The sequence below is a fragment of the Miscanthus floridulus genome, chromosome 19, assembly GCF_019320115.1.
Source record: "Miscanthus floridulus cultivar M001 chromosome 19, ASM1932011v1, whole genome shotgun sequence".
Classification (NCBI taxonomy): Eukaryota; Viridiplantae; Streptophyta; class Magnoliopsida; order Poales; family Poaceae; genus Miscanthus; species Miscanthus floridulus.
The window spans coordinates 101,602,888-101,628,600 of NC_089598.1; the positions used below are offsets into that span (position 1 = coordinate 101,602,888).

Here is a 25,713-nt window from a genome sequence, read left to right on the forward strand (position 1 = left end):
AAGGTGCTGGCGCCGCACCCTCTCACGTCTGAGTTCGTGGGGATGGCGAGCTATGCTCCCACCTATTTCCTCGACATCATGGATGACGATGTCGGGAGTGACAGCTCCAGCATCGGCGATGTGGCGCCTAGCCACCGTCGGTCCCGGGAGTACGCTGCGGCGGACGCCCCGGAACAACCGCTAGGGGTAACGGAGTCCTTCTGGACCCACACCCCACCGGGCCCCCACGCGGAGACCCCCGAGCTCACACGTGAGCACGGGGAGAATCTACGACGACAGTGGCCGCATCAGCCACAAACTGCACCAACACGCTCGGCACACCACACTGCGCCCCGTGCGCATAGACCGACGAGCGGCGCTTGGGGTCGCGCCCGTCAGCCCCAGCGCAATGCTCCGGTTCGAGGGATCGACCCCCCACAGTTCGCTCGGGGCAGTTAGAACGTTGCCGCCGCAGCAATGCTCCTGCGTGACCTGCCCGAGCCGAACGACCCTCGCGGACGGGCAATCCACCAGAACCTCCGGGCACTATTGGAGACCGCCGCCATTCAACAAGCGGAGTGCTCCGTATCGCGACGCCGACTTGCGACCTCGCTCCCCGTCTGGGGAATAGGGACGTAGCAGATGGTGCACTACACCCTGTCATCACCACAACCACCGATTGCGGCACGAGAAGCCGCAACCGCTCCTCGTCTTGACTTGACGACCGTCCCGTGCTGACCGCCTATCTACGCGTAGCTCGGGCCGAACCAAGACGCGTGCAGCGTCGACCGAAGTCCAAGCCCTGACCGCATGGAACCACGGACCATTTGTCCAACACCCCTAGCAAGCGCCTTTTCTGCCGCGCTTCAACGGGGGCCACGACAAAGGTAAGGCCAAGCACCAGGATCAAGACGAGGGCCCCTCCACATAGAGGGGAAAGAAGAACAGAAAGGATCGCCGCCGACCGAGCAACTTCGTGTTGGTCGCCGCGGCAGATTACGTGGGCACTTAGCCCTAGCAAGACCCTCCGGGCCACTTCCACGATCTCATGGAGAGCCCGTGCACCAACCACAACTATCCCGTCAACCATCTCTACAAGGAGTGCCAGCTCCTCAAGCGCCTGCTGAGGTAGGCCGATAGGCCAAAGGAAGAAAAAGGTGAGGAGGCAGCGACCGAAGAAGGGGGCGCAACGGACAAGGATCCAGATGACTGAAGTGATCCGACCGGAAGCCTACCGACTGAAGGACAACGACGACGACGCTCTCTCCGATGACCTTGGAACAGCTATGTCTTTTCTTCTTTTCCTAAGTTTCAGTCTTACCTTTACTTAGCGAACGCTCCTATAAGAGCACCCCGACCCGAACACTTTTTGGCTCGGGGCGCTCGGGGGCTCCACTAGGGGGCTCTACTACCCCTTTGTTGTTGTTTTTACCTTAAGTACTCTTTTCCTTTTGTATGAAGAAATTCCTTCCTACCTGAATAAAAGTGTAGTTCGTTCTTTTGTTTTACCTTACGTAGCTTTGCTTTGAAACATTCCGACTGATTGCACCCTACCTTTTCCTACGGTTACGATCGGGCGAGCCTCGCAGGCCACGCCCCGGGCTCGTAAAGTTGCAGCCTACGAAACAAACGGGCAGGTACGAGAAAGAAAGAAATTTAAAACAAAATTATGCTAAGGAAAAACTAAGGAACGAAAGGGAACAAGCTTCCCCGAACGGAGCAACTCCATCACAAAAACAAAAACCGATTGCAATCATTAAAACACACACGAACATTTTACATAGGGGTCCCCCCCCCCACAAACTTAAACTTCTTACATTTACTAACTACTTATATTTAAAAAGGTATTAAACCGACCCGGCGGTATCTGCTGACGGCGCGACCGACGAAGGCGTAGGCTGCTCGCTCCCCCGGCAGCACGACGTTTGGCTCGATTAGGGCCGAGGCGACATTCCCCCCTGAACCAGGCTCCGTGCTATCTACAGGCTTGGAGGTACCCTCTCCACGCATGCTTTAGGCCATGTCTTGATGGCGAACATCCATCACCCATTCGGCGGAGACTTGCTCTGACACCGACCGTGTATGCGGCAGCAGGCTCACCCCGATTGACTGGATGTCCTCCATGCTCAGGCCTTCAGCATACCCACCGCAGATAGTGGTGAAGTCTAGATTCGGGTGGTACGTCGCCATCGAGGTCGACACTCCCGACGCTCCATAAAATAGCCCGCTCCTGACAAGGTCCTTGACCGCGTCCGGGACCTCCGCCAGCTGAACTGCCGGTACTTGGCGCTGACCCAAAGACTTCCAAGATGACGAGCTGGGCAGTGTTGTGGATCTAACCGAGCTCCCCTTCAAGAGCACGCCGCTCTTCACGGGACTTGGCCAGCTCCTCGACATTCCGGCTGAAGTTTGCCTTGGTCGTCTCCAGGTCTCGCTCCAGCACCTTCACCTTTTCACCTAGCTCTGCAAGAAGGGCGACAAGCTCAGAAATAGGCTGGGGGAAAGGAAATCAACACCACGAGAAAACAAAAAGGGTACACACCAACGCGAGAGGCCTCAAGGGTGGAGAAATCATCTGCCTGCCGGGCCACCTGCTCGCGTAGCCGGGCACTCGCGTCTTCCATCCCCATCACCTAGCTCTGGAGCATGAGCACTTCCTGATCCGCCTCCGACCAGGCCCTCTGCTCCGCCTCCAGGGCCTTCTGTGCCCTCTCCAGGGCGGCCCGCTCTGGCTCAAGGGCCGCCAAGGCCTCTTGAAGCGCCGCCTCAGTATTGGCCAAGGACGTCCGCAGCCCCGTCTCAATCTCCTCATGGCGGGCCTTCGCCGCCTCGAGCCCTTGCTCGGCAGCAGTCACCCGCTCCGTCGCACGCTGCCCCTCCGCCCACGCCTCGGCCGCCTCGACCGTCCGGACTTGGGACTCGCGGCAAGCAGACTCCGCCCCGCGCTCTAGCTCGGCCGTCCGGGCGTGTTCCGTCCGGAGGAAGTATGACTTGCGGGACGACACCTTCCTTATTTCCTGTGAAGAACAAGCATGCTAAAAACAACTGACGAAAAGATTCAAAGGGCAAGGATAAACACTAGAAACTCACCTCCACGGCGAGCTGCAGGTCGACCTCAACCAGCTACCGGGCAAACTGAGCCTGCTTCCGAGCACTATCAAGCTTCACGGACAGCTTGGTGAGTTCGGACACCGCGGCATGCCCTTGCCCCCCGAAAATGTCTCAGAGCTGGCGCTCCCGGGAATCCCAGAGGACGAACCTCGCCTTCGATGGGTCCTCAGGAAAGGGCCACTCTAGGTCACCCTCCGATGAACCGCCGGAGGGCCTAGCCTCTGACCGGACCACCACCAGCTCCCGCGGCGACACCGCCGGTTCCGTCGCGGTATCCACCTCGTCGTTAGACGGGATTTCCACCACCACGTTCGCATGGGACGCCGCTGGGCGTCCCAACTCTGTCCCGGCCACGCTTCCCTCCGGCGCCTTTGGCTCCGACGACAACGATAGGTCGTGTAGCCCTCCACCCGGCGAGATAGGGAGTTTGCTCTCCCTCGTCTCACAAGTCAAAACCACAAAATATTGTAGGAGACCATACCCTGCGCAAAATAGTGCTCTGCAGCCACCCTGACATAAAGTATTGTAGGGGCCGCTAGAAACTCCCATATGGTAAGCCCCCCGCGTGTCTTTGGACATCGATCGCAGTATGGGCTCCATGATTTGCCATACCGGGTGAACATAGCACGGCTCCTCACATACCACTAGGCATCAAGAAATATTTGTAGGTACCGGCGTCCATCCTTCCTGAAGAAGATAGCTCGACCCCCCGTTCACATCTGACATCCTACAGCGACATCGACAGTATTGGGGGGCGTCAACCATTATCCAGTTTTCATCACCGTAGGCAGCAAGGCTTAGAAATATCTGTACTCTCCCCCTCTCACCTGTAAAGCTATCCCCTTCATCTATAAAAGGGGATGCGCTCCCTCCAACGAAGGAAAGATCGACTTCTTCAAGCTCAGACTCACTAGATCGACATCAACACCTTACAACCGTAGGACCACCAAGTTCCAACCGCGACCCTTCCGGTCGGAGCCAACCGAACCTCTTGTATCCCCCCTTCTTCCCTCTTCTCGTTTGTACCCCCACTACAGACTTCGAGCGTCTGGGCTCAGGAATAAAGTCACCGACCGACCCCAACTGGACGTAGGGCACGTTGCCCGAACCAGTATAAATCCTGTGTCATTGAGCGCTAGGCCACCTCCGATCACAACGTACAACAAAACTACAAATATTTACTAGTTGTCACTTTCTGCACCGACACTCATAGATTACCCTTGTAAGTTGTAAATGCATGTACGCACAAAATATAACTCTCGAGATTGATGAAGTTAACATAGATACATCTTACTATTGGCGGAAACTATATTTATATATCTAAAATTGAACATAAATTATATTTATGTATCTACTCACTCCATTCCTAAATATCTATCGTTTTTGCTTCCCGAGAAAGAACTTTGACTAAATATATATATAAAAATATTAATATTTATGGTATATAACTAATATCACTAGATAGATATTTGAATTTAATTTTTTAATAAATTTATTTAGAGGTACAAATGTTACACGTATTTTCTATAAACCGAGTCAAACTTTCGACACGGAAACCAACCGAGACCGTTAATTGGGGACAGAGGGAGTAAAATTGAACTTAAATTTGTGCAGTACCGTGATCGTGTAGGATTTAACGAACTAAATTTCTATGCAATTTGGGTATTAGATAGATCCTAAGTATCATGACCAAAGAGCCTGTACAAAAATGACTTCTTTTGTCCTTCGGGACAAAAACCCAGTCAAACGCAGCTGGCAGAAACCTGAGTGCCGCCGACGCCGGCAGCTGCCTCTCTCAATCATTGAAAACGTGAGAAACACAAACCACTACCACACCTCTCTAAAAAACGAAGCAAAATTTATGTTTTTTGAACTAAAAAAACACAGAATGACGATACGGGACAGGGCGACACGCCGTCACCGAACGCGCAAGTGTCTCCGGCGACCGACCCGCGGCCTGGTCCAGTAGTACTCCAGTCCAGCCCCTCTCCCGCGCCACGCCGCGCCGCCGACCCCGTCCGCGCCCCGCGGGTTCGGCATCCCGCCCCCACCTCCTCACCAAACTCCCCCAACCCGATTCCCCCGTCCTCGCCTCGCGCGCCCCCACACCGCACCGCGCACGCGCTTGCGCCTTTGGCTTCTTCGCGGCTCCAGCGACCCCGTCCCCGTCGGGCACCAACCCAACCCAACGCTCTCCCCCCTCCTCGCTTCCCCTCCGCCCCCTCCTTTTCCTCTGCCCAACAATTGATAGCTCACCCCACCTCCGCACCCGCTGTTTCGTGCACCGCACTTCACCCCCCACCAACCTCTCCCCCTCAAAAACTATCCACCCCACCCCACCTCTACCCGCCGACGAGCGCGATCGATTGATTCCGTTCGAGCCGGGCGGAGGAGGAGGGAGCGCCGGGCGGCGGGGGGAGCCCACCAGATCCGGCGGCTATGATGAAGTCGCTGCTGCCGCAGAGCCAGCTGCGGCGGTCGGCGGCGGCGGCAGCGCGGTCGTCGGGCGGCGGCGCAGCGGGGTCAGACGGGGCTATGGCCGACGGCGGCGGGGCGGGGCCGCGGGCGCCCGCCTCCTCCACGTTCTGGTTCCTGCTCCACGCGCTCTTCTGCCTCATCTCTGTCTTCCTCGGCTTCCGCTTCTCGCGGCTTCTCTTCTTCCTGCTCTTCTCCACCACCGCGCTCTACCACTCCACCACCTCCTCCTCCTCGGCCGCCGTCCTGCGCGCCACCACCACCACCACCACGACCACGACAACGACCACCACCACCACCAACACCATCATGCTCTCCTTCGCCGCCGCCAACAATCCCCCTTCCGGCCCCGCTAACCGCACGGCGCTGGAGGCGGCCGCGGCGGCCGACAACAAGGGGGCGGCGGCGTCCGGGAACCCGCAGAGCCACGTCGTGGTGGGGAGGCACGGGATTCGGATCCGGCCGTGGCCGCACCCGGACCCCGTCGAGGTGATGCGCGCGCACCGGATCATGGAGCGCGTGCAGGAGGAGCAGCGCCGCTGGTACGGCGTCAAGGAGCCCAGGCAGGTGCTCGTCGTCACCCCGACCTACTCCCGCGCGTTCCAGGCGCTCCACCTCACCGGCCTCCTCCACTCCCTCCGCAACGTGCCGTACCCGCTCACCTGGATCGTCGTCGAGGCGGGCGGCACCACCAACGCCACGGCTTCGATGCTTGCGCGCTCTGGCCTTACTTTCGTCCACGTCCCATTCCCTGACCGCATGCCCCACGACTGGGCCGACCGCCACGCCACTGAGAACCGGATGCGCCTCCACGCCCTACGGTATGTATGGTTTCCTACTGCTTCCTCAGCTAGCTAGTATAGTTATGGACAGAAGATCGCTGATGAAGGATCGGTTTCCTTGTGCAGCGTGATCCGTGAGAGGAAGATGGATGGTGTAGTTGTTTTTGCGGACGACAGCAATGTTCATAGCATGGAGCTGTTCGATGAGGTGCAGAAGGTCCAGTGGATGGGTGCTGTATCCGTTGGAATCCTTGCGCATACTGGAAGGGCAGACCAACTACGGCTCAGCGAGGAGGACAAACAGAATATGCCTCTTCCAGTCCAGGGCCCTGCTTGCAACTCCTCAGGGCATCTGGCTGGATGGCACACGTTCAACTCATTGCCCTTCTCTGGGAAGACCGCCACAGTGGTTGGTGAGGCAGCCCCTGTTCTGCCCAGGGGTCTGGAGTGGGCTGGCTTTGTGTTGAACTCGAGAATGCTGTGGAAGGAGGCTGACGGCAAGCCTGACTGGGTGAAGGATCTTGATGCTGTGGGCGAGAATGGAGAGGAGATTGAGAACCCACTTACTCTGTTGAATGATCCATCCTCTGTTGAGCCACTGGGCAACTGTGGGAAGAAGGTCCTACTGTGGTGGCTCCGTGTTGAAGCACGGGCTGACAGCAAGTTTCCTCAGGGGTGAGTTTTTCGACATCCCATTATTCGACATTTTTATTACCCAGCTATGCTATTGGGAAAGTTTATAATGTTCTGTTAGCATCCAAGATTCAAACATCTAGAGTCATGGAAACTCCCTTTTTTTTAACCTTGTTAAGTTAGTTAAGCCTTATCTAGGTTCACTGGCTCAACATCTCCAATGGATATTTGTGGCAACTGGATATAAACCAACTGTCTAATAGCTACCCAGCAACTGAAACTTTGGCACTGTTTGGCTGAGCTCCATCTTCAATATATATCATGCGTACCACGCCAGGTTTGGAGTTTGTATGCTATAATAAATCTCGTTAAATAACTAGTTTTAGTCTTTAAATAAAATGAGACACCCCAACACTCCCGGTGCACACCAAACCTTAGCTCCACATGTCCTGCCAAACAGGCCCTTTGTTACATATGAATCTTTATATGGATTTTATCGTGTTGAATGTGATTGACTGATTGCACTGAGATAAGTTTGTCACCAACAACTGCTTTACAGTAGTCCCTTAATACCTCAAGTAAAATAGTTTATGTTGTCCTGTCACTAAGCCAGTCTGGTCTGGTCATAGAGTTTCCATACTTGTCTAGGATGTGATAATACCGGCAAACACTGATTGAAAACTCTATAATCTACTTCCTCTGAAGCTTTGTTTGTAAATATAAGCCCATCTATGTCTGTACTAAGCATGTGTTTGGATGGAGGGACCAACTGGGTCGGAGTTGGGTCGGACCCAGTTTTCTGGGTGTTTGGATGGGAGATCCTGGAACCTGGGTCGAACCCAGGAGGGCATATTCCCCATAGATGCGGGTTGCCCCAGCACCGCAAAATCGAGCGGACGGGGTTCGACCCACATCGAGCACTCGCATCTCCGGCGAGCTCGTGCAGGGGAGAAGAAAGGCGCCGACGGAGGAGATGCGCCAAGCACGGAGGAGAGCACCGAGCGCAGAGGAGACCGCCAACGCAGAGGAGGCCACCAGCGCGGAGGAGACTTAGCTGCGCAGGGGACCGAGCCGCACAAGGGACCGGCGGCCGCGGGGGCGGCGGCGAGCGAGTCACGCAGGGGAGAAGAAAGGCAGGGAAAGGGAAGAGAAAGGAGGCTTTTACATGTGTGCCATTAAAAAAGTTTGAAATTACACACATGCCATTAAAAAAGTTGGCCGCACACATATGCCACCGTTCTGAACTTCTTTGCTCTCCAAGCCATTCCGTCCGCATTCCGTTCGTTTTTCACCGTTTGGGAGTCCTGACAAGTGGGCCAGGTCAGTCAAAACGTCCATAATACCCCTCTCATCCCTATCCTCTCTCTCTCTCAAACTCGACCTCATCTCTCTTCTCCGCGCGCGCCCCCGGCGGAGCTCGCCTGCGCCCGCGCCCACGGCGGCTGGCCGGGGCGGAGCTCGCCCGCACGTGCCCGCGGCAGCTGGCCGTGCCGAGCTCTGCCCGCGGCGGCCGGTGCTGATGCTCCCACCGCGCCCGCGGCTGGTGGCCGTGGCTGAGCTGCCCGCGCCCGCGCCCGCGGCGGCTGTCCGGGGCCGAGCTCACCCGCGCCCGGTTGCCCGCGGCGCCCGCGGCGGCTGTTCGGGGCCGAGCTCGCCCACACGCGCCCGCAGGCGGCTGTCGGGGCCGAGCTCGCCCGCGCGCGCCCGAGGCGGCCGGGCGGAGCTCGCCCGCGCGCGCCCGCGGCGGCCGGGCGGACCTCCTCGCGTCACCTCCACGCGCGCTGCTGTCAGATCCACGGCGAGGACCGGTTGCGGCAGCTCCACGCGCGCCGCCTCCTGGCTCTCGCCGCCTCCGTTGGGGACGAGGCCGCCTCCTGCACGCTGGGGCCCTCGACGTCGCCTGTCGGGGCTATGCGCTGCTGCAAGCTCCCCGCCATCTCCTTCTTGGCCGCGGCGGCGCGGGAGGCGCGCCTGCACCTCGCCCGAGCGCGTGGCTGACAAACGGACCCCACCGTAGGGTAAAATGGTCATTTCACCTGTCTGTTTGACACCGTTAAGAAGAAAAGCGGACGGAATGGCTTGGAGAGGAAAGAAGTTCAGAACGGTGGCATATGTGTGCGGCCAACTTTTTTAATGGCCTGTGTGTAATTTCAAACTTTTTTAATGGCACACATGTAAAAGCCTCAAGAGAAAGAGGATGACGTGTGGGGTCCATTTGCCAGGATCCTCAACCCACATCAGTTTATCTTCAAACCAAACACAAAATCTGGGACAACCTCATCCCACTAACCAAACGTGAGATGGGTTGAACCCAACCCAAAAAACTGGGTTGGACCCAACCCAACCCACTTGGTCCCCAAACCAAACACATCCTATGTTAAAAATTTTCAACTTTGACAATCAATAACTAAAATTGTATGTATGTTGACAACAAAAGTAGATTCATTATGTAAAATTACTTTTACAACATATAACTCTTTTCATTTGATATAGTTTTTTTATAGATATTACCTGTCAAAATTTTTTGTATAAAGTTTGACTTAGGACAAATCTCATATTCATGATCTACGAAGTATGAAAATTGCTTTGTGCTACTGAAGACATCATGTTTAATTTTACTTTGTATAAGGGATTTAATTTTGATATGCAGCTTAAATATGCTTTCTTTGCTTTGCCTACATTATGTCCAATTCGTATGTGCTTTCTTGTTGTAAACTGATTTAGGCATGTAGCCTCTCCCAACTAGCTTTGGCACTAAAAGGTAGCGGTGCAAATATTACGGATATTTTCCGTTTGTATCTGGGTTCGAATTCGTTTAGAGTTCAGATCCGTCTGTATCCGAACACTCCAAATCGGATATATATGATGTTGATATCCATTCATAGCTTATCCGACACAACTGACACTATTTGAATCTAAATTCGAGAAATACAGTAGGTCAGTAGCCGCCCATATCAGACCATTTGCACCTCTACTAAAAGGTTTTGTTGTTGATTTTAAGCTGCTGAACCTGTAAATTTGATGTTTGTAAGTGCTCGAAAAAAACTGGGTTCTTGAAAATTTTAGACAATCAAATCAATGCTTATTTGATGCCTACTAGAGTGTAAGATTACATGCTACCGTAGCAATTTGCCTCTTCCATTGACATGGTGCCACATGGCTAAGGCACGAGAGAGATTCCAATGTATCATTATTAACATTAGACAGAGTATTTAATTTTTTTGTGTTTTGTTTGGCATGAAATCTAGCATCTAGGCCGATCTCATGGTTGAAGACCAGGTCCTCATCACTCTAAAAAAGAAATGAAAAAACTGGGTTCGCGTGACAAGAGTGTCTTTGGTAACCATGTGTGATACGTACCTTGTTCCTGAGTCTTTGGTTGGAGTCTTTGAAACCAAGGAAGAGTGAAAACTTGGGTTCGCTTAGGAAAACATTAGTTTCATTGAAACCAACAAAGAGTGAAAACATTGGATTCCCTTTAGAGTGCAGTTAGCTGTTTAATCATGTCTCTCTCTTGATTAATTCTTTTACCCATTTAGCTTTCCTTTTCTTTCTTATGCACAACTAAATATGTTCTTTTGCAGGTGGGTAATTGAGCCACCTTTGGAAGTCGTCGTCCCTGCAAAGCGCACTCCATGGCCTGAAACCACCACCGAGCTTCCATCCGAGTTGTTGGATGACAAGCAAGAGCAGGAGGATAGGCGGCTGTCAAGAGCCAACAAATCGTCTCGGCCCCGAGGCACCACGAAACGGAAGGGTGACCCCCAAGGGCAAGATAACTGATGGGAGAACGTACTGGCATTGTAATGTATATCTCTTACACCCTGCAAAAAACACAGTTGGAAGCGTATCCAGTTAATCTGGCGGTGGCTGTGTTTACTTTTTTTTCTGATGTTTTTGCTCTTGTGGCGATGGTCCACGCTTGGGTATGTTATCTGTAGGGTGCACATTTTTAATGTAGCTTATCTGTTGTGTTGTAATGTACGCTGCATTGGAAACTGAAAAATGGTGGCTGAATTCTGGAAGTATGTCTATGGTTGTGAAGAAAGGACTCAACACTTGCATTCTCGAGCATGGGCTGATGGCTGGGTGCGCATACGTGCATTCTCGAGCATCCATGTGTATTGAGATAAGCAGGGATGTTAAACCAAATCCGTTGGTTATTTTCTCCACCAATTCCAATCCGTAGAGAGGTCGTCACGTCACGTCACGTATTGAGCCAAAGCCGCCTTGATTGCCTGATTGAGAAATGGCCGTGGTTGGAGTTGGACTGTTGGAGTCTTGTAGACTTGGAGTATAATACCTGTAGGCTGGAGCAAACCAATCGTTTTTCTGAGGTCCTTGCTTGCTGTTGGGTGCAGCATGCTGCTGCATCTCCCATAGACAGCTGCTTAAGCATTTGGCTTTGGCGATTGATTGCTCGGAGTGTTGGATCTTACGATCGGGGCAATCGGAAGACGCCGCATCGGCGAGGGGCAGACCGGTTGTGCTGGTGCAGCCGCGGCGACTACCCGTCGAGCGTCGAGTGTCCAACGGGACTGTCTGTCCTGGAAGCGGAGCGGCCACCCGCACCGCGTGATGCAACGCGATCACTTCCGCGAAGGCGAACTGCCAGCCAGCCTCGCGCCACGGCCCAAACGCCATGAGCCCCCGCGCCGCGTCCGCGTGTGCACCCAGATCAGAAAAAGCAGCAGTTGCACGCAACAACAAAGGGCACGCGCGACACCCGGACGGCCGGACCTGACCGCGCCCTGCGCGGAACGGCGGAATCGCGCGCCTCGCTCCCCCGGTTTGTGTTTCTCTTCACCGCCGCGGCGGCGGCATGCATCGTGGCTGCTCAACTCGCGTGCATGGTGGTGGTGGTGGTGGTGTAACACCCACCCAGCCACCGTACCCTCCGTCAGGCGCGCGCACACAGATCGCGACAAATCAGTTGCACGCTGCTGGGGGCGTTCGTTGGACCAACCGGGAACTCAAAAAAATATGATTTGATATGATTAATATATCTTAAAAAAATTATTTTTTTTGTGAAATTAAATAAAAATAATTTTATATAAAAATTATAGATCTCGACGAGATCTACAACTTTCTAGTTTTGAGTTTTTTTTATTTGAAGTCATTAAGATGTTCAAAAAAAAATTAATGACATATTTACACTTAAGGGCATTTTCATCTTTTCACATCTGCAGGAAGGCATGAAAAAGTTGGAGCAGTGGCACTGAAGACCGCTAAACTTTTTCAGAGGCACACGGAGTATTGCGATCTTTTTTAATGGCACTGAAGGAATTCCCCCATTATATTATATATGGAATCAAAACGCGTGCTCAACTTCGGATTTGGAGAAATAAAAGCAAACGGGGTTTGTTCCATTCCACTCCGTCATGCTCGCGACACCACCGGCTGCGTGGTCTAACCCGATCCTTGCCGAGGGCTCGCTCGTCCAATTCCGAACACTCTTGGGGATGTTGACGGGGCGACCGGGCGAGTATATATGATTTTCTTTTGACCGTCACGACTGATTGTTGTGCCGATTGGGATAATCTGATTCACTCTCTCTGTTCTAGTACCTGTTTGGTGGTTCTAATTGAATAATAGGATGATATGTCACCAACTTAATTTTTTCGAACCTCATGTCTAATATAAGATAAGATGTATGTTGACCTGTAATACAGCCTCACATTTTGGCTTGAAATTTTTAATTCCAACTTTACAACTCATCCTACTCTTAACGTAGAAGCTGCTGCGAACAAGTCATCGATCTTATGCTTTGTTCAACTCCCTTCCATATGTTGAAGTGGATTATTATTCCTGCCATTTGAAACTGCTTCAAGCAGCTGAATCAGAGACCGTGTCATAGCAAGGATCGTCGTAGTTCTCGATCGCTCTCTTGACACTTGACAGACAGAGTTGAATCCAATCCAACACACGTTAACAAGGTGACAGCCCTCTGTTTGAGAACCGAGACAGACAGGCATCATCAGGGCACGAGCTTTTTAGGTTGCGTGGTGGTGGGGTTGGCCGTGGGTCCGGTGGCGCCCAGTTCGTTGCCTCCGGTGGCTATAAATTTGATGAGCCACTGCGTGGGCAGGGCAGACACTGAGACACACCAGCAGTTCACAAATTGTACTCTTCGATCGTCGTCGATCACCTTCTCCTTCCGCTTCTCGTCATCTCTTGCTGCTCCGATCGATCGAGCTTGAGGCTTGAGGGGTCAATCCAAACCATTGCATCAGGGGATCCCCATGAGTCCACCACGCTCCCCGGTTGCCACCGTGGCGCTGCTCGCTCTCACGGTGGCACTGGCCGCCACGACCGTCGCCGCGGTGCGCGACTTGCGCTCGACGGCGCCGCTGGAGCGGGCGGACGAGGAGGTGCGGAGGCTCTACGAGGCGTGGAAGTCGGAGCACAGCCGGCCACGCGACGGCAGCTCCGACAGGCTGGAGGTGTTCCGCGACAACCTGCGGTACATCGACAGGCACAACGCGGAGGCGGACGCGGGGCTGCACACCTTCCGCCTCGGCCTCACCCCCTTCACCGACCTCACCCTGGAGGAGTTCCGAGCCCGAGCCTTCGGCTTCCTCAACTCCACTCTGCCCCGCGTCGCGAGCGACCGCTACCTGCCCCGCGACGGCGATGACCTCCCCGGCGCCGTCGACTGGCGCCAGCAGGGCGCCGTAACCGGGGTCAAGAACCAGCTGGACTGCGGTTCGTACTGATCAATCTCCATGCTCGTTAATTACTTCGCCGGGTTAGTACAAGGATTTGCACTGATGATGATCTCTGGGCCGGTCGTGAGGGATGATGCAGGTGGGTGCTGGGCGTTCTCGGCGGTGGCAGCAATGGAGGGGATCAACAAGATCGTGACGAACAACCTCATATCGTTGTCGGAGCAGGAGCTGATTGACTGTGACAGTGAGGACTACGGCTGCCACGGTGGAGAGATGCAGAAGGCTTTCCAGTTCGTGATCGACAACGGCGGCATTGACACCGAGGCCGACTATCCCTTCATCGGAACTAATGGGACTTGCGATGCCATCAGGGTCGGTACAACTTCTCACAAGTCTCATATATAAGCCTCTGCGCCTGCGGTGCATTGGCAGTGATGGAAAGTTTGCATTTTGTTCAAATGCAGGAGAAGAGAAAGGTTGTGTCCATAGATTCATACGAGAACGTGCCGACCAACGATGAGAAGGCGCTGCAGAAGGCGGTGGCGAACCAGCCGGTCAGTGTCGCCATTGACGCGAACGGTCCTGCATTCCAACACTACAGCTCGGTAAGCATGCATTTTGGGAGGATAGGAGCAGGAGCTGTTCTTTGTTCTGAACTGTTCTTCTCCATCGGTCAATCTCAATCATGTGTGCAGGGCATCTTCAACGGGCCATGCGGGTACATACTGGACCACGGCGTCACGGCGGTGGGCTACGGCAGCGAGGACGGCGAGGACTTCTGGATCGTGAAGAACTCGTGGGGTCCCGAGTGGGGCGAGGCCGGCTACATCCGCATGAAGCGCAACGTGCTTTTGCCCATGGGCAAGTGTGGCATCGCCATTGTACGCGTCCTACCCCGTCAAGAACGGCCGCTAGTAGCTGACTGCCGACGGCTGAGCCAGGGATCAAAAACTTCAAGATGGTTCTCGCTTTAGGCTGGCCGCTGACCGCTTGCCCCTTGCTGTGGTGTCTAAGAGTCTCTGTTTAGTGTTTATAAGCGTTTGTTGTATTGAGTTCAGATGCAAATGGTCTCATTATTGAATTTTATTTATTTATTTGTACCACGATAAATAAGTTATGAATAAAAGTTAATTATTATGTAACAAAATAAACTTTCCTGTGTGAAATTCTGGGAGTATTTGTCACAATGTAAGACATTTGTTAGTTTTCTTTACATAACAAGAACTTGAGTAGAAGTTGCTCCCACTTGTTGACGTGGTTCGATGCTTTATTTATGATAGATATGTGTGGGCTGTCCCTGGATAATTTCAAGCCCAGCAAAGCAGCCCATTTGTAGCTCATGAACCCAACTCTTTTAAGCCATTGATTTTGGTTGGAATCAACGGTGAAAGGAGAGAAGAGAAAACCTAGCCTCCTCTTTGCCTTATTTCTTCCTGTTGAGAGAGAGACAGAGAGAATGTGTGAAGAGAGGAACGAGGAGGAAAAGAAAACATGTCCACATTTGGTGGCTCTGAACCGATCATCTTCAAGCTTGTGATTGGAGGTTCAAATGTGATTGAATTGGCACAAAATTTGGTGAGCTTGTTGTACACTTAGAGTACTTTGGTCAATTCTGTTGATTTGAGGACTGATTGAGTAGAGCATTTGATTTGAGAGGGTTTTTGTCAGTTCTGGCACTACAATTTTAGTAGATGATTGATTTGGGTCATGAAACTATGTATTGAGCTGAAATTGGTCAGTGGTTAGGGAACTCATGGATCTACATGCCTACCAAAATTCATGCACACTGGAATTGTATTTTTTGAGATATGAACTCACTACCAAGGGGGACATAAATATGTAACTTTTATGTTTGCTTGTTCTCAATCCCCTTGTTAGTTGGTTGTGGTTGTAGTTGATGCCATGTTTGCAACTTGATGAATATATTGCATTTGTTGTATAATCCTCTAGATGCTCTAGAGAATACTTGCTGTACCCATTTATTGATTATAGTAGGAGCTTGTAGTGGACCGGTTGGTCAGTAGTTTTTACTCCTCCACTTGAGGAGGTTTTCCACGTGAATCGTTGTGTTTCTGTGGCTCTCATTGGTGGACTATGTACATATATTTGTGTTCCATGGCTCATTCTGAGCTCTTTGATCCATGTCTTGGATAGACACATCTTGGGAGTTGAGTTGCCATATGAGAGTATTTTGATCATTCACAAGTGTTTGGATTGAAGATTATGAAATTGCTAGTGTGAGTGAGTAGCAAATGTGCAACATTATTTGAAGGTCTTGACTTTAATTTATGCCTTTCTAGTGCCTAATTCCAACCCCTCTTAGGTCATTCGGTTCTTCAATGGGTAGAGTTACATCTAAATAGGCAGCAACCCCAATGAGCATGATGTTACTATTATTGTAGGTTCTCGGTGATGTGGCGACTCGTTGGTGCGGATTCTTGCTACTTGTGATGATTTTCCATGATAACTATAGTTATATGGGAACTCAGATGTGCATAAAGGACATAACCGTGTTGAGGAGCAGTCTTGGTCATGTCGTGTGTCATTATCTTGAGGTGGAAGTACTAGAGAGGTCAAAAGCAAGATGGTGAATCCAAATTTGTAGGTGAGTCAACAATTTGGTGGGGCGACACACTATAAATAGTGAAAAGTTATTATGAAGATGACTGCTGAAAACACTAGTAGACCCCCCCCCCCATTTAAGGATCGGCGACATAAACTTAAACCCTAGAATATACTTTACAACCACGAGGACAGACATGAATGTCCCGTTTGGTGCAATGGAAGCTGGGGAATTGCAACAAAAGAGTAGGCACTGCCTCGGACGTCATGTGATAATATATTGGTGATTATAAAATCAGAGTTCACAAAGCATGTTGGTCGTGATCAAAACCGATACTTCATGGGCTATTTAGGAAAATAGGGTCATCCGGTTTTCCAAACTGAGTCCTTGGCTTCGAAAATGACTTCCAACGAAAGAATGAGATTCACCGTTATGTAGCCCTCGCTAAGTGTCGGGTTCATAAACCCGGGGTCCCTCATGGACCTGCTTTTCAGCAAAAGCTCGGCCCAGCAGACGACGTTGCGAACGACGCGCAACTCCTAGGCCGGCCCAAAAACCTAACGACAGGCCAGAAGGGCGATCCAGTCTCCGACTGGAAGGCCTGGCCAAAGAGGAACAACGCTCGCCTCCGACTCTAGCCCGCCTCTCCGACTGGAAGGCCTGGCCGAGAAGGACCGGCGCTCGCCTCCGACTCCGGCCCGCCTCTCCGACCGGAAGGCCTATCCAAGAAGGGCGACGCTCGCCTTTGACTCCGGCCCGCCTCGCCGACTAGAAGGCCTGGCCGAGGAGGACCGGCGCTCGCCTCCAACTCCGGCCCGCCTCTCCGACCGAAAGGCCTGGCCAAAGAGGAACGACGCTTGCCTCCGACTCCGTCCCGCTTCTCCAACTGGAAGGCCTGGCCGAGAAGAGAGGACGATGCTCGCTTCCGACTCCGACTCGCTTCTCCGACCGGAGTACATCGAACCTCTGCTAACAGCTCTTCTCCGACCGGGAGGCCGAAGCCGATTGGGGAACGACCGACCGGGGACGCCCGCTCGGTGAAGACCTAGGAAACAGATAGAGCAAGTAAGGCAAGGTGCTCCAGTCAACCGCAATATCAAGAGACGTACCCTGCACACCTGCAGAATAGTACTATCAGGCCATGTCAAAAGGATGCATCGTAACCTTCCAAACATGTCAGAACATGATCAATGTTGTGGACGCCGATATTTATCCTATAGTATAGTAGGCACCGACATCTGCCATACCATAAGAAGACGATGGAACCTACCACATGCATCTAAACATCAACAGTGTTATGGACGCCGACAAACCGCCTTGTACCTGACGGCGTGAGCAACAAGACGAGATAGCACACACACACACCCTTTCTCTCACACTCTCTCTTGTAAAGCCGTCCCCTTCATCTATAAAAGGGGATGCACTCTCTCCAAAAGGGCGATCGATTCATAGAGTTGAACAACCAACGCTTCCAACGAACAACATACGGATCATTCCGATTCTCTCTGCTCGGCTCTAGAACTCTAAAGCCGAACGGAGCAACACTTAGCGCACGTCGGAGCTCCCGTCACTCTTGGCCCTTCGGTCCGGAGTCCGACCGGACCTCTGATACCCCCCATCTTACTCCCTCTCGTTTGTAACCCCACAACAAACTTAGCAGCTGGGCTCAGGAATAAAGTCACCGATCGACTCAAACTGGACGTAGAGCACGTTGCCTGAACTAGTATAAACCCTGTGTCATTGAGTGCTAGGCCACATCTGATCACAACGTACGGCAAAACTACAAATATTTACGTGTTGATCACTTTCTGCACCGACACTAAGACAATCAAAAATAAATATTTTGAATGTTTAATTTAAAATCCAGATGACATAATTAGGCATTCAGAAGTTTCTTCTTATAAAGACCAGGTGATCTCTGGCCCCAAGAAGCCGGTCCCTGAGAGGTTGTTAGATTTGATTTTTTTGCCTCTGGCTTTTTTTGGCCCGGCCGAAAAAATATGGTCAGGGTCTTTGTGCACATGAATTAGTCGTGTCAGTGTGACAACACATTTTAGGGGTCAATATAGGCTCAACTTGGAGTAAAGTAAAATAATAGGGTTTGTTCGAGCCCATTATGTTAGCTAAGGTGTATTTGGTTTGAGGAATGAGGTGGTCCATCTTTTTTTCACTCCTCACTTTTCCTATTTGGTTTGTGGAATGGAATGAGTTGATCTATCACCACCTCATTCCTCACAAGATAATAATTAGTATATGCACGAGGGATGAGTTGACTCTACCAAAAATTCATTGGATGAACTCATGATACATCACCTCACGAAACATGAGATGACTTCACAAACCAAACACAGTATAAACGACTGGCTGCGTGCTCTAATCCTACACATGGCCATGGTCCTGCCTAGGGATCGTCCAAATCCGAGCACCCATCATTGGAGGTCTTGTGCCGGCGTGCCGCCCTATCCACTACGCCATGTATTATTCATCCATCAATCTAAATGACAAAAACAAGTGTGGATCATCCTACTTTGCCACACTTCTAATAGAAGTGCAAATTAGAACGTAGAAGCTGCTACGAACAAGACATGCATCTTCTGCTTTGTTCAGCGACAGCTTTCTAATTTAACATCATTTCATTCCTGCCATTTGATACTAACTTGAAGCTGAATCAGAAACCGTGTCACAAACAAGCATCTGCGTAGTCATCTCTTGGCACGCAGAGCTGAATCAAAATCAGCACCCTGCCATGGCGGCAGCCCTCTGTTTGAGACAGATCAACGGACGATCGAGCTTTTCAAAGTAGTATAAATTGATGAGCCACTGTTCGCTGACAGACACACCAGCAATTCAGAGATACTCTTCCGCCTTCTCCTTCCGCTTTCCGTCATCTCACGAGCTTGTTTGGGGGTCGCAATGAGTCCACCACAACGCTCCGCTGCACCCGCCGCGGCGCTGCTCGCGCTGACGGTGGCACTGGCCGCCGCGTGCGTCGCCGCGGCGGCGCCGCTGGAGCGGGCAGATGAGGAGCTGCGGCGGCTCTACGAGGCGTGGAAGTCGAAGCACGGCCGGCCGCTCTGCGACGTCAGCTCCGACCGCCTGCGCCTGGAGGTGTTCCGCGACAACCTGCGGTACATTGACGCGCACAACGCGGAGGCGGACGCGGGGCTGCACACCTTCCGCCTCGGCCTCACCCCCTTCGCCGACCTCACCCTGGAGGAGTTCCGCGCCCGCGCCCTCGGCTTCCGCAACTCCGCTAATAAGCGCCGGGTCGCGAGCAACCGCTACCTGCCGCGCGACGACGACGACCTCGCCGACGCCGTCGACTGGCGCCTGCGTGGCGCTGTCACCGGGGTCAAGAACCAACAGAAATGCGGTTCGTAGTCGTACACCGGTCCATGCTGCGTGATATGCTCGTTACTGATGATCTCTGGTCATTGAGAGATGCATGCAGGTGGGTGCTGGGCGTTCTCGGCGGTGGCAGCCATGGAAGGGATCAACAAGATCGTGACCGGCGACCTCGTGTCGCTGTCGGAGCAGCAGCTGATTGACTGCGACACCCAGGACAGCGGCTGCAACGGCGGGCAGATGGACAACGCTTTCCAGTTCGTCATCAACAACGGCGGCATTGACACCGAGGCCGACTATCCCTTCATCGGAACTGACATGGCTTGTGATGCCATCCGGGTCAGCACTCTTATAAACTACTCCTGCATAAGGCGGCTTGCAATGCATGCATGCATTGGTGGTGACGGAGCAGGCTTGCTTTTATCCGACACAGGAAAAGAGAAAGGTTGTGTCCATAGATTCATACGAGAATGTGCCGGCCAACAACGAGAAGGCGCTGCAGAAGGCGGTGGCAAACCAGCCTGTTAGCGTCGCCATTGATGCTGGCGGTCTTGCGTTCCAGCTCTACAGCTCGGTAAGTTGTTGGGGTGAAGGCGGAGAATGAAGCTGTTCCTTGTTCTGATTTCTGAACTCGGTTCTTCCCAATCTTGCGTGCGTGCGTACAGGGCATCTTCAGCGGGATCTGCGGGTTGAAGCTGGACCACGGCGTGACGGCGGTGGGCTACGGCACCGAGAACGGCGAGGACTTCTGGATCGTGAAGAACTCGTGGGGACCCGAGTGGGGGGAGGGCGGCTACATCCGCATGGCGCGCAACGTGCTTCTGCCCATGGGCAAGTGTGGCATCGCCATGGACGCGTCGTACCCGGTGAAGAATGGCCCCAACCCGACGGCTGAGCCGGCGATCAAGATGGTTCCTGCTTAGGCAGGCTGCTGACCACCGATTTGTTGCCCCTTGCTGTGGTTTAAGAGTGTTAGTTTACACGTTTGTTGTTGTGAGTTGTGATGCAAATGGTCTCATTGAACTTTATTTATTTATGTACCACGGAAAATAAACTATGAATAAATTATCACTTATCCTATATTTCAAGTGTCCGTTTTTGTTGTTGTTCAGACTATATAATTTTGTCATTGTTTAGCTATAGAAAAAAATTGAATTATCTCTTGTAAGTTGTCTTTATAATTATACTGCTAGTTGGTTGCGTAAGATTGTTGCCTCAAAACTCGGACACCTGAAATATAGCAGCTCTCATAAATTATGTATAAATAAAATTTTGCACAAGAAAATTTTGGGAGCATTCCTCACAATGTAAGCCATTTGTTAGTTTTGGTAGAGGAAAAAATATGCAAACAACTTTTTGAATAATAAGAGTTTTGGTAGAGGAAAAAAATATGCACACACATCAAGATTCACGCTTTATAATTTTTGAATAATAATTTGGCAAACAACTCTAACTATTATAATGCAAACTTGATATGGTTCAATTTGTAATCAAATGTACTATCCAATAATCATAATGTTATATAAACAATAAAATATAAAATAAATAAATGATCAAAGTATAACTTGGAGACTGACATGTCAAACGTCTTAGGCCAGTCTCAATATGCTAGAAACCACAACTAGTTTCTATGTCTGTCAAATCATGTAGACACTACACATTGAAACTATATTTCTAATGGGTAGTTTCTTCAAAATCATTTTTTATCCAATCATATGTCTTCTCTCTCCAAATTGGCACCCTAATTAATGATAATAGAAATCATCCTAGTTTCTAGGTTAGGAGTGCCCTTAGGACAGTCTTAGTGAGAGTTTCATTGCATTTTATAGGCCACCACGTAAGTGTTTTGATGATGAGGCAACATTTTTAAGAAGAGAGAGAAGAAGTGAGTTTATGGGGATGAAACTCTCTTGGCTCGGTTACCAACTCAATACGGGTCATAGAATTAAATGTCTATGAAACAAAAAAAATGAAACTATGCATTGATGAGAGTGGTGATTCATTCATGTTTCATTGCATTCTACGTTCTTGGAAACAACGCAGTGAAACACTTTACCATGAATGGCCTTATAAACTGGTTCAGCGGCAGTTCATGATAAGGCACCACATCATACTGTCATATCAAGGATACCATATTATATGGCAAGTATTATATGATAGGAAGAAAAAACCTCTAGAATGTATAGTACCATTCTCCAATATCCAAGATAATTGATTTGTTGTGATGTCATGTACATGAGAGTGGACCTAGGAGGAAAAGGAGCTAAAAACTTGATAATGTGACTTCATGATGAATGAGACTCGACGATGGGTTGGGTCATGGTGAGACGGCGTTTTGGATAGCATAACTTGCCTGAGATAGCTAAGGATCTACTCTTGTTGCATCAATGTGAGCACATATTCGTACTTACCACATGCTACACATGGGTATGGCAAGCTAAGTATCATGTTGTGACTAGGTAATTTGATAGGTGCGTTTCGTGGTTAGGTGTTACTAACAAGATGCTAGTACTTTTGTGTTTTATGACCGTTCATTAGATGATTTAGCCAAATGTGGGAAAGGTTGAGACAACGAGTTACCTCTTACGGACTGACAAAACCTTGCTATCATGTTGAAAGAGCTGTCCACTACAAAATGATGCGCTTTTGGTTACGAGTGAACTCTCTATTGTTGCCCTTAATGTAAAGTTGCCATGTTGTTGAACTCGTGAAAGATCGAGCTCACACCTCTAGTTTATATATTGTTCATGCCAAACCTATATAGAGCGTACAAGTAGTGTTAGGCTCAATTTACTTGATGAACAAATGTTTTTAAGCAGCTTCACCTTGTTCACCTTGCTAAGCCTTGTAGAGTGCAAGCCTATATTTACGGTGTTATCGTTAAATTGTTATTGTAGGTGAATGGATGCGAGTGCTTCTACGTCCATGAGCCCTCTTCGGGGTGGGAGTAGAGTTTGCCCACGAAGGGTTAGCTTGCGTGGGTGTGGCATGGCTGACAAGATGTATTTTAAACCTACCGTACTTTAGAACTTCGGTTGTGTATGTTTGAATATTGAAGTAAGAGTTTAAAGACTTGTGTTGTAATCCTAACTATCTTTTCATGTGTTAAAATACATGTGGTGTGAACTATATATAATGAACTAGAGACTAGAGCTCTAATTGACCCATGCTTATATGAGTTAGAATAATGTACGTTCCACTAAGGTATGAAATCTGGTTCCAAAGCTTTTTAGAACAAATGACGCAAGTTGAAAATTCCATCACGAAGCGCGGATATGTTTCCTATTATATGCAGTGAACAACACAGATGGTACGAATCCAGAAACGAGCCGATTAATTAGGTTAATCTGACATTAATCAGAAAACAACATTCAAGGTCTGTTTGGAACGTTGGGATTTCATAGGAATCACGCAAGAATTTTAGGAATCAGTTTAATTTTACAGAAAAAAAATTCTCATCTATCTATATCTATGCTATACTATAAAAGAGCGAAAAAATTGAAAATACCTTTTCACCCTAAAATTTTCTACCCACCTTACTTCTTGTCTTTAAGATCTACGATTCAACGCATCTAAATCTCCCACCGTAAATCTGATTGGTGGACCCCGCCAGAAACTCCAGAAACTCTCTACATTTACACTCTGCCGATGCCTCCGTTTGGATTTCGTCTCTCACCATCTCCGTACCCGCGCGCTCGCGTACCCGCTCGCGCCTTCTGCGGCAGAAGTGCCGAAACGTCCTAACTCCTCACCCTCGCCTTTGAAAGTCGGACGCAAGGAGAGAGGACGCGCCTCACTACTGGAAACAGAGACTTTGCCGAGTGCAAAATTCTTTGCCGAGTGTCAAAAATCGGGCACTCGGCAAAGACCTTCTTTACCGAGTGCTGCACTCGGCAAAGAATTGCACTCGGCAAAGAGTTCTTTGTCGAGTGCCGGGCACTCGGCAAACAAGGGCACTCGGCAAAGGACTTCTTTGTCGAGTGCCATACTCTCGGCAAAATCTCTACACTCAGCATAGGCTGCCCGCGAAACGGTGTTCGGTCACGGCCTTCTTTGCCGAGTGCCTGCTATTAGGCACTCGGCAAAGATTTGATTTTTTTTAAAAAAAAATTCTTTGCCGAGTGCCCCAGATCTGGCACTCGGTAAAGATTTATTTTTTTTAAATTCTTTGCCGAGTGTCTCAGATCTGGCACTCGGCAAAGAATTTTTTTAAAATACTTTGCCGAGTGCCCCTGGCACGGCACTCGGCAAAGATTTATTTTTTTTATATAATTTCTTTGCCGAGTGCTCCTGTGGATGCACTCGGCAAAGAGGAAAATTTTTAAAAAAAATTTAGAACCATCTTTGCCGAGTGCCTTATGCCTGGCACTCGGCAAAGACACTCTTTGCCGAGTGCCATGCCCCGGCACTCGGCAAAGTTTTTTTTGTTTTTTTGTTTTTGGCCTTCAATTTTTTTGTGTAGCCCTTTTAAAGCACCAGGAACTCCTAGTTATAATTTAGGGATTTTTTGTGGCCTTTTGATATATTTAGTTACTTTATTTCGTTTACTTGAATTTTTTCGAAAAATAGAAATTCGAACTGCACGTGGTACGAATAATGGAATTTAATGATTCAAAAATTGATAGTCATGTTAGTGAGTGTTGTGAGAGGCCGTATCCAGGAACGGACCTGAAATTTCAGACATCTTGTTCACGAAACATATCCGCGAAATTGCGTGTGAAGTGTTTTTAAATTCTATAAAAAGCAAACGAAGTCCAAAAATCATGAAACTTGTTGAGATGTCGTGATATCATATGTGGAGGCTATGATAAAAATTTCAGAAGATTTCGTGCACGTTGTCACGTATGATGCTTACAAACCAGGACATCTCTATATGTGATATCAGATATCACATGTAGAGATGTCCTGGTCTGTAAGCATTGTACGTGACGACGTGCATGAATATCACATGTAGAGATGTCCTAGTTTATAAGCATCATACGTGACAACGTGCATGAAATCTTCTGAAATTTTTATCATAGCCTCCACATATAATATCACGGCATCTCAACAAGTTTCATGATTTTCGGACTTCGTTTGCTTTTTATAGAATTTAAAAACACTTCACACACAATTTCGCGGACATGTTTCATGAACAAGATGTCTGAAATTTCGGGTCCGTTCCTGGATACGGCCTCTCACAACACTCACTAACATGACTATCAATTTTTGAATCATTAAATTCCATTATTCGTACCACGTGCAGTTCAAATTTCTATTTTTCGGAAAAATTCAAGTAAACAAAATAAAGTAACTAAATATATCAAAAAGCCACAAAAAATCCTTAAATTGTAACTAGGAGTTCCTGGTGCTTTAAAAGGGCTGCACAAAAAAATTGGAGGCCAAAAATAAAAAAACAAAAAAAAACTTTGCCGAGTGCCGGGGCATAGCACTCGGCAAAGAATGTCTTTGCCGAGTGCCAGGCATAAGGCACTCGGCAAAGAGGGTTTTAATTTTTTTTTTTAAATTTCCTCTTTGCCGAGTGCATCCACAGGAGCACTCGGCAAAGAAATTAAAAAAAAAATCTTTGCCGAGTGCCGTGCCAGGGGCACTCGGCAAAGTATTTTTTTTAAAAAAATTCTTTGCCGAGTGCTAGATCTGAGACACTCGGCAAAGAATTTTTTTTAAAAAAATCAAATCTTTGCCGAGTGCCTCCCTGATCCGGCACTCGGCAAAGGGCGGTTGGGGGCGGGGGCCGCGGGGACCTAGGCATTTTGGGCCGGCCGGGCAGTCAGAGCCAGCCAGCCTCGCGCCCACGCCTGCCCGCCCCCGCCTCCGCGCCGCGCGCCGCGCCCACGCCGGCCCGCTCGCCCTCGCAGCCACCGGCCGTGCGCCCTGCCCCCGGCCGGCCCTTCCCCCGGCTGCGCCGCCCGCTGCCCGCGCTCGGCCGCCCGCGCTGCCCGCGCGCCCTGCCACCGGCCGCGCCGTGCCCCCGGCCGGCCCTTCCCCTGGCCGCGCCGCCCTGACCCCGGCCGGCCCTGCGCCCCGGCCGCGCCCTTTGCCCGGCCGGCCCTGCCCCGGCCGCGCCCTGCCCTCGGCCACGCCCCGTGGACCGCCCGTCAGGTATGCCTTCTCTCTTATTGTTGTCGAGGTAGTGGTAGTTGTAGTAGTATTAGTT

At 50.5% G+C, this 25,713-nt stretch overlaps 3 protein-coding genes and 1 pseudogene across 3 annotated transcripts; 3 read left to right on the forward strand and 1 right to left on the reverse strand.

Moving 5' to 3' along the window:
• Positions 1-2,314: 2,314 nt before the first annotated feature.
• LOC136526497 (uncharacterized) lies at positions 2,315-5,130 on the reverse strand. Its single transcript, XM_066519152.1, has 3 exons — positions 5,041-5,130; positions 2,634-2,996; positions 2,315-2,473 (listed from the first exon to the last, which is right to left on the reverse strand). Exons 1-3 carry the CDS (start codon positions 5,128-5,130, stop codon positions 2,315-2,317), a joined length of 612 nt encoding a protein of 203 aa, XP_066375249.1.
• A 188-nt stretch (positions 5,131-5,318) lies between these two features.
• Positions 5,319-11,005, forward strand: LOC136528080 (probable beta-1,4-xylosyltransferase IRX14). The gene is made up of 3 exons (XM_066520985.1): positions 5,319-6,386; positions 6,474-7,022; positions 10,565-11,005. The coding sequence occupies exons 1-3, from the start codon at positions 5,530-5,532 to the stop codon at positions 10,761-10,763; spliced, it is 1,605 nt and encodes a 534-aa protein (XP_066377082.1). The 5' UTR covers positions 5,319-5,529; the 3' UTR covers positions 10,764-11,005.
• A 1,306-nt stretch (positions 11,006-12,311) lies between these two features.
• Positions 12,312-14,701, forward strand: LOC136529069 (oryzain alpha chain-like; annotated as a pseudogene).
• Positions 14,702-19,124: 4,423 nt separating this feature from the next.
• On the forward strand, positions 19,125-25,561 carry LOC136526498 (oryzain alpha chain-like). The gene is made up of 5 exons (XM_066519153.1): positions 19,125-19,584; positions 19,663-19,895; positions 19,990-20,130; positions 20,222-20,441; positions 25,374-25,561. The coding sequence occupies exons 1-5, from the start codon at positions 19,125-19,127 to the stop codon at positions 25,559-25,561; spliced, it is 1,242 nt and encodes a 413-aa protein (XP_066375250.1).
• Positions 25,562-25,713: the final 152 nt, after the last annotated feature.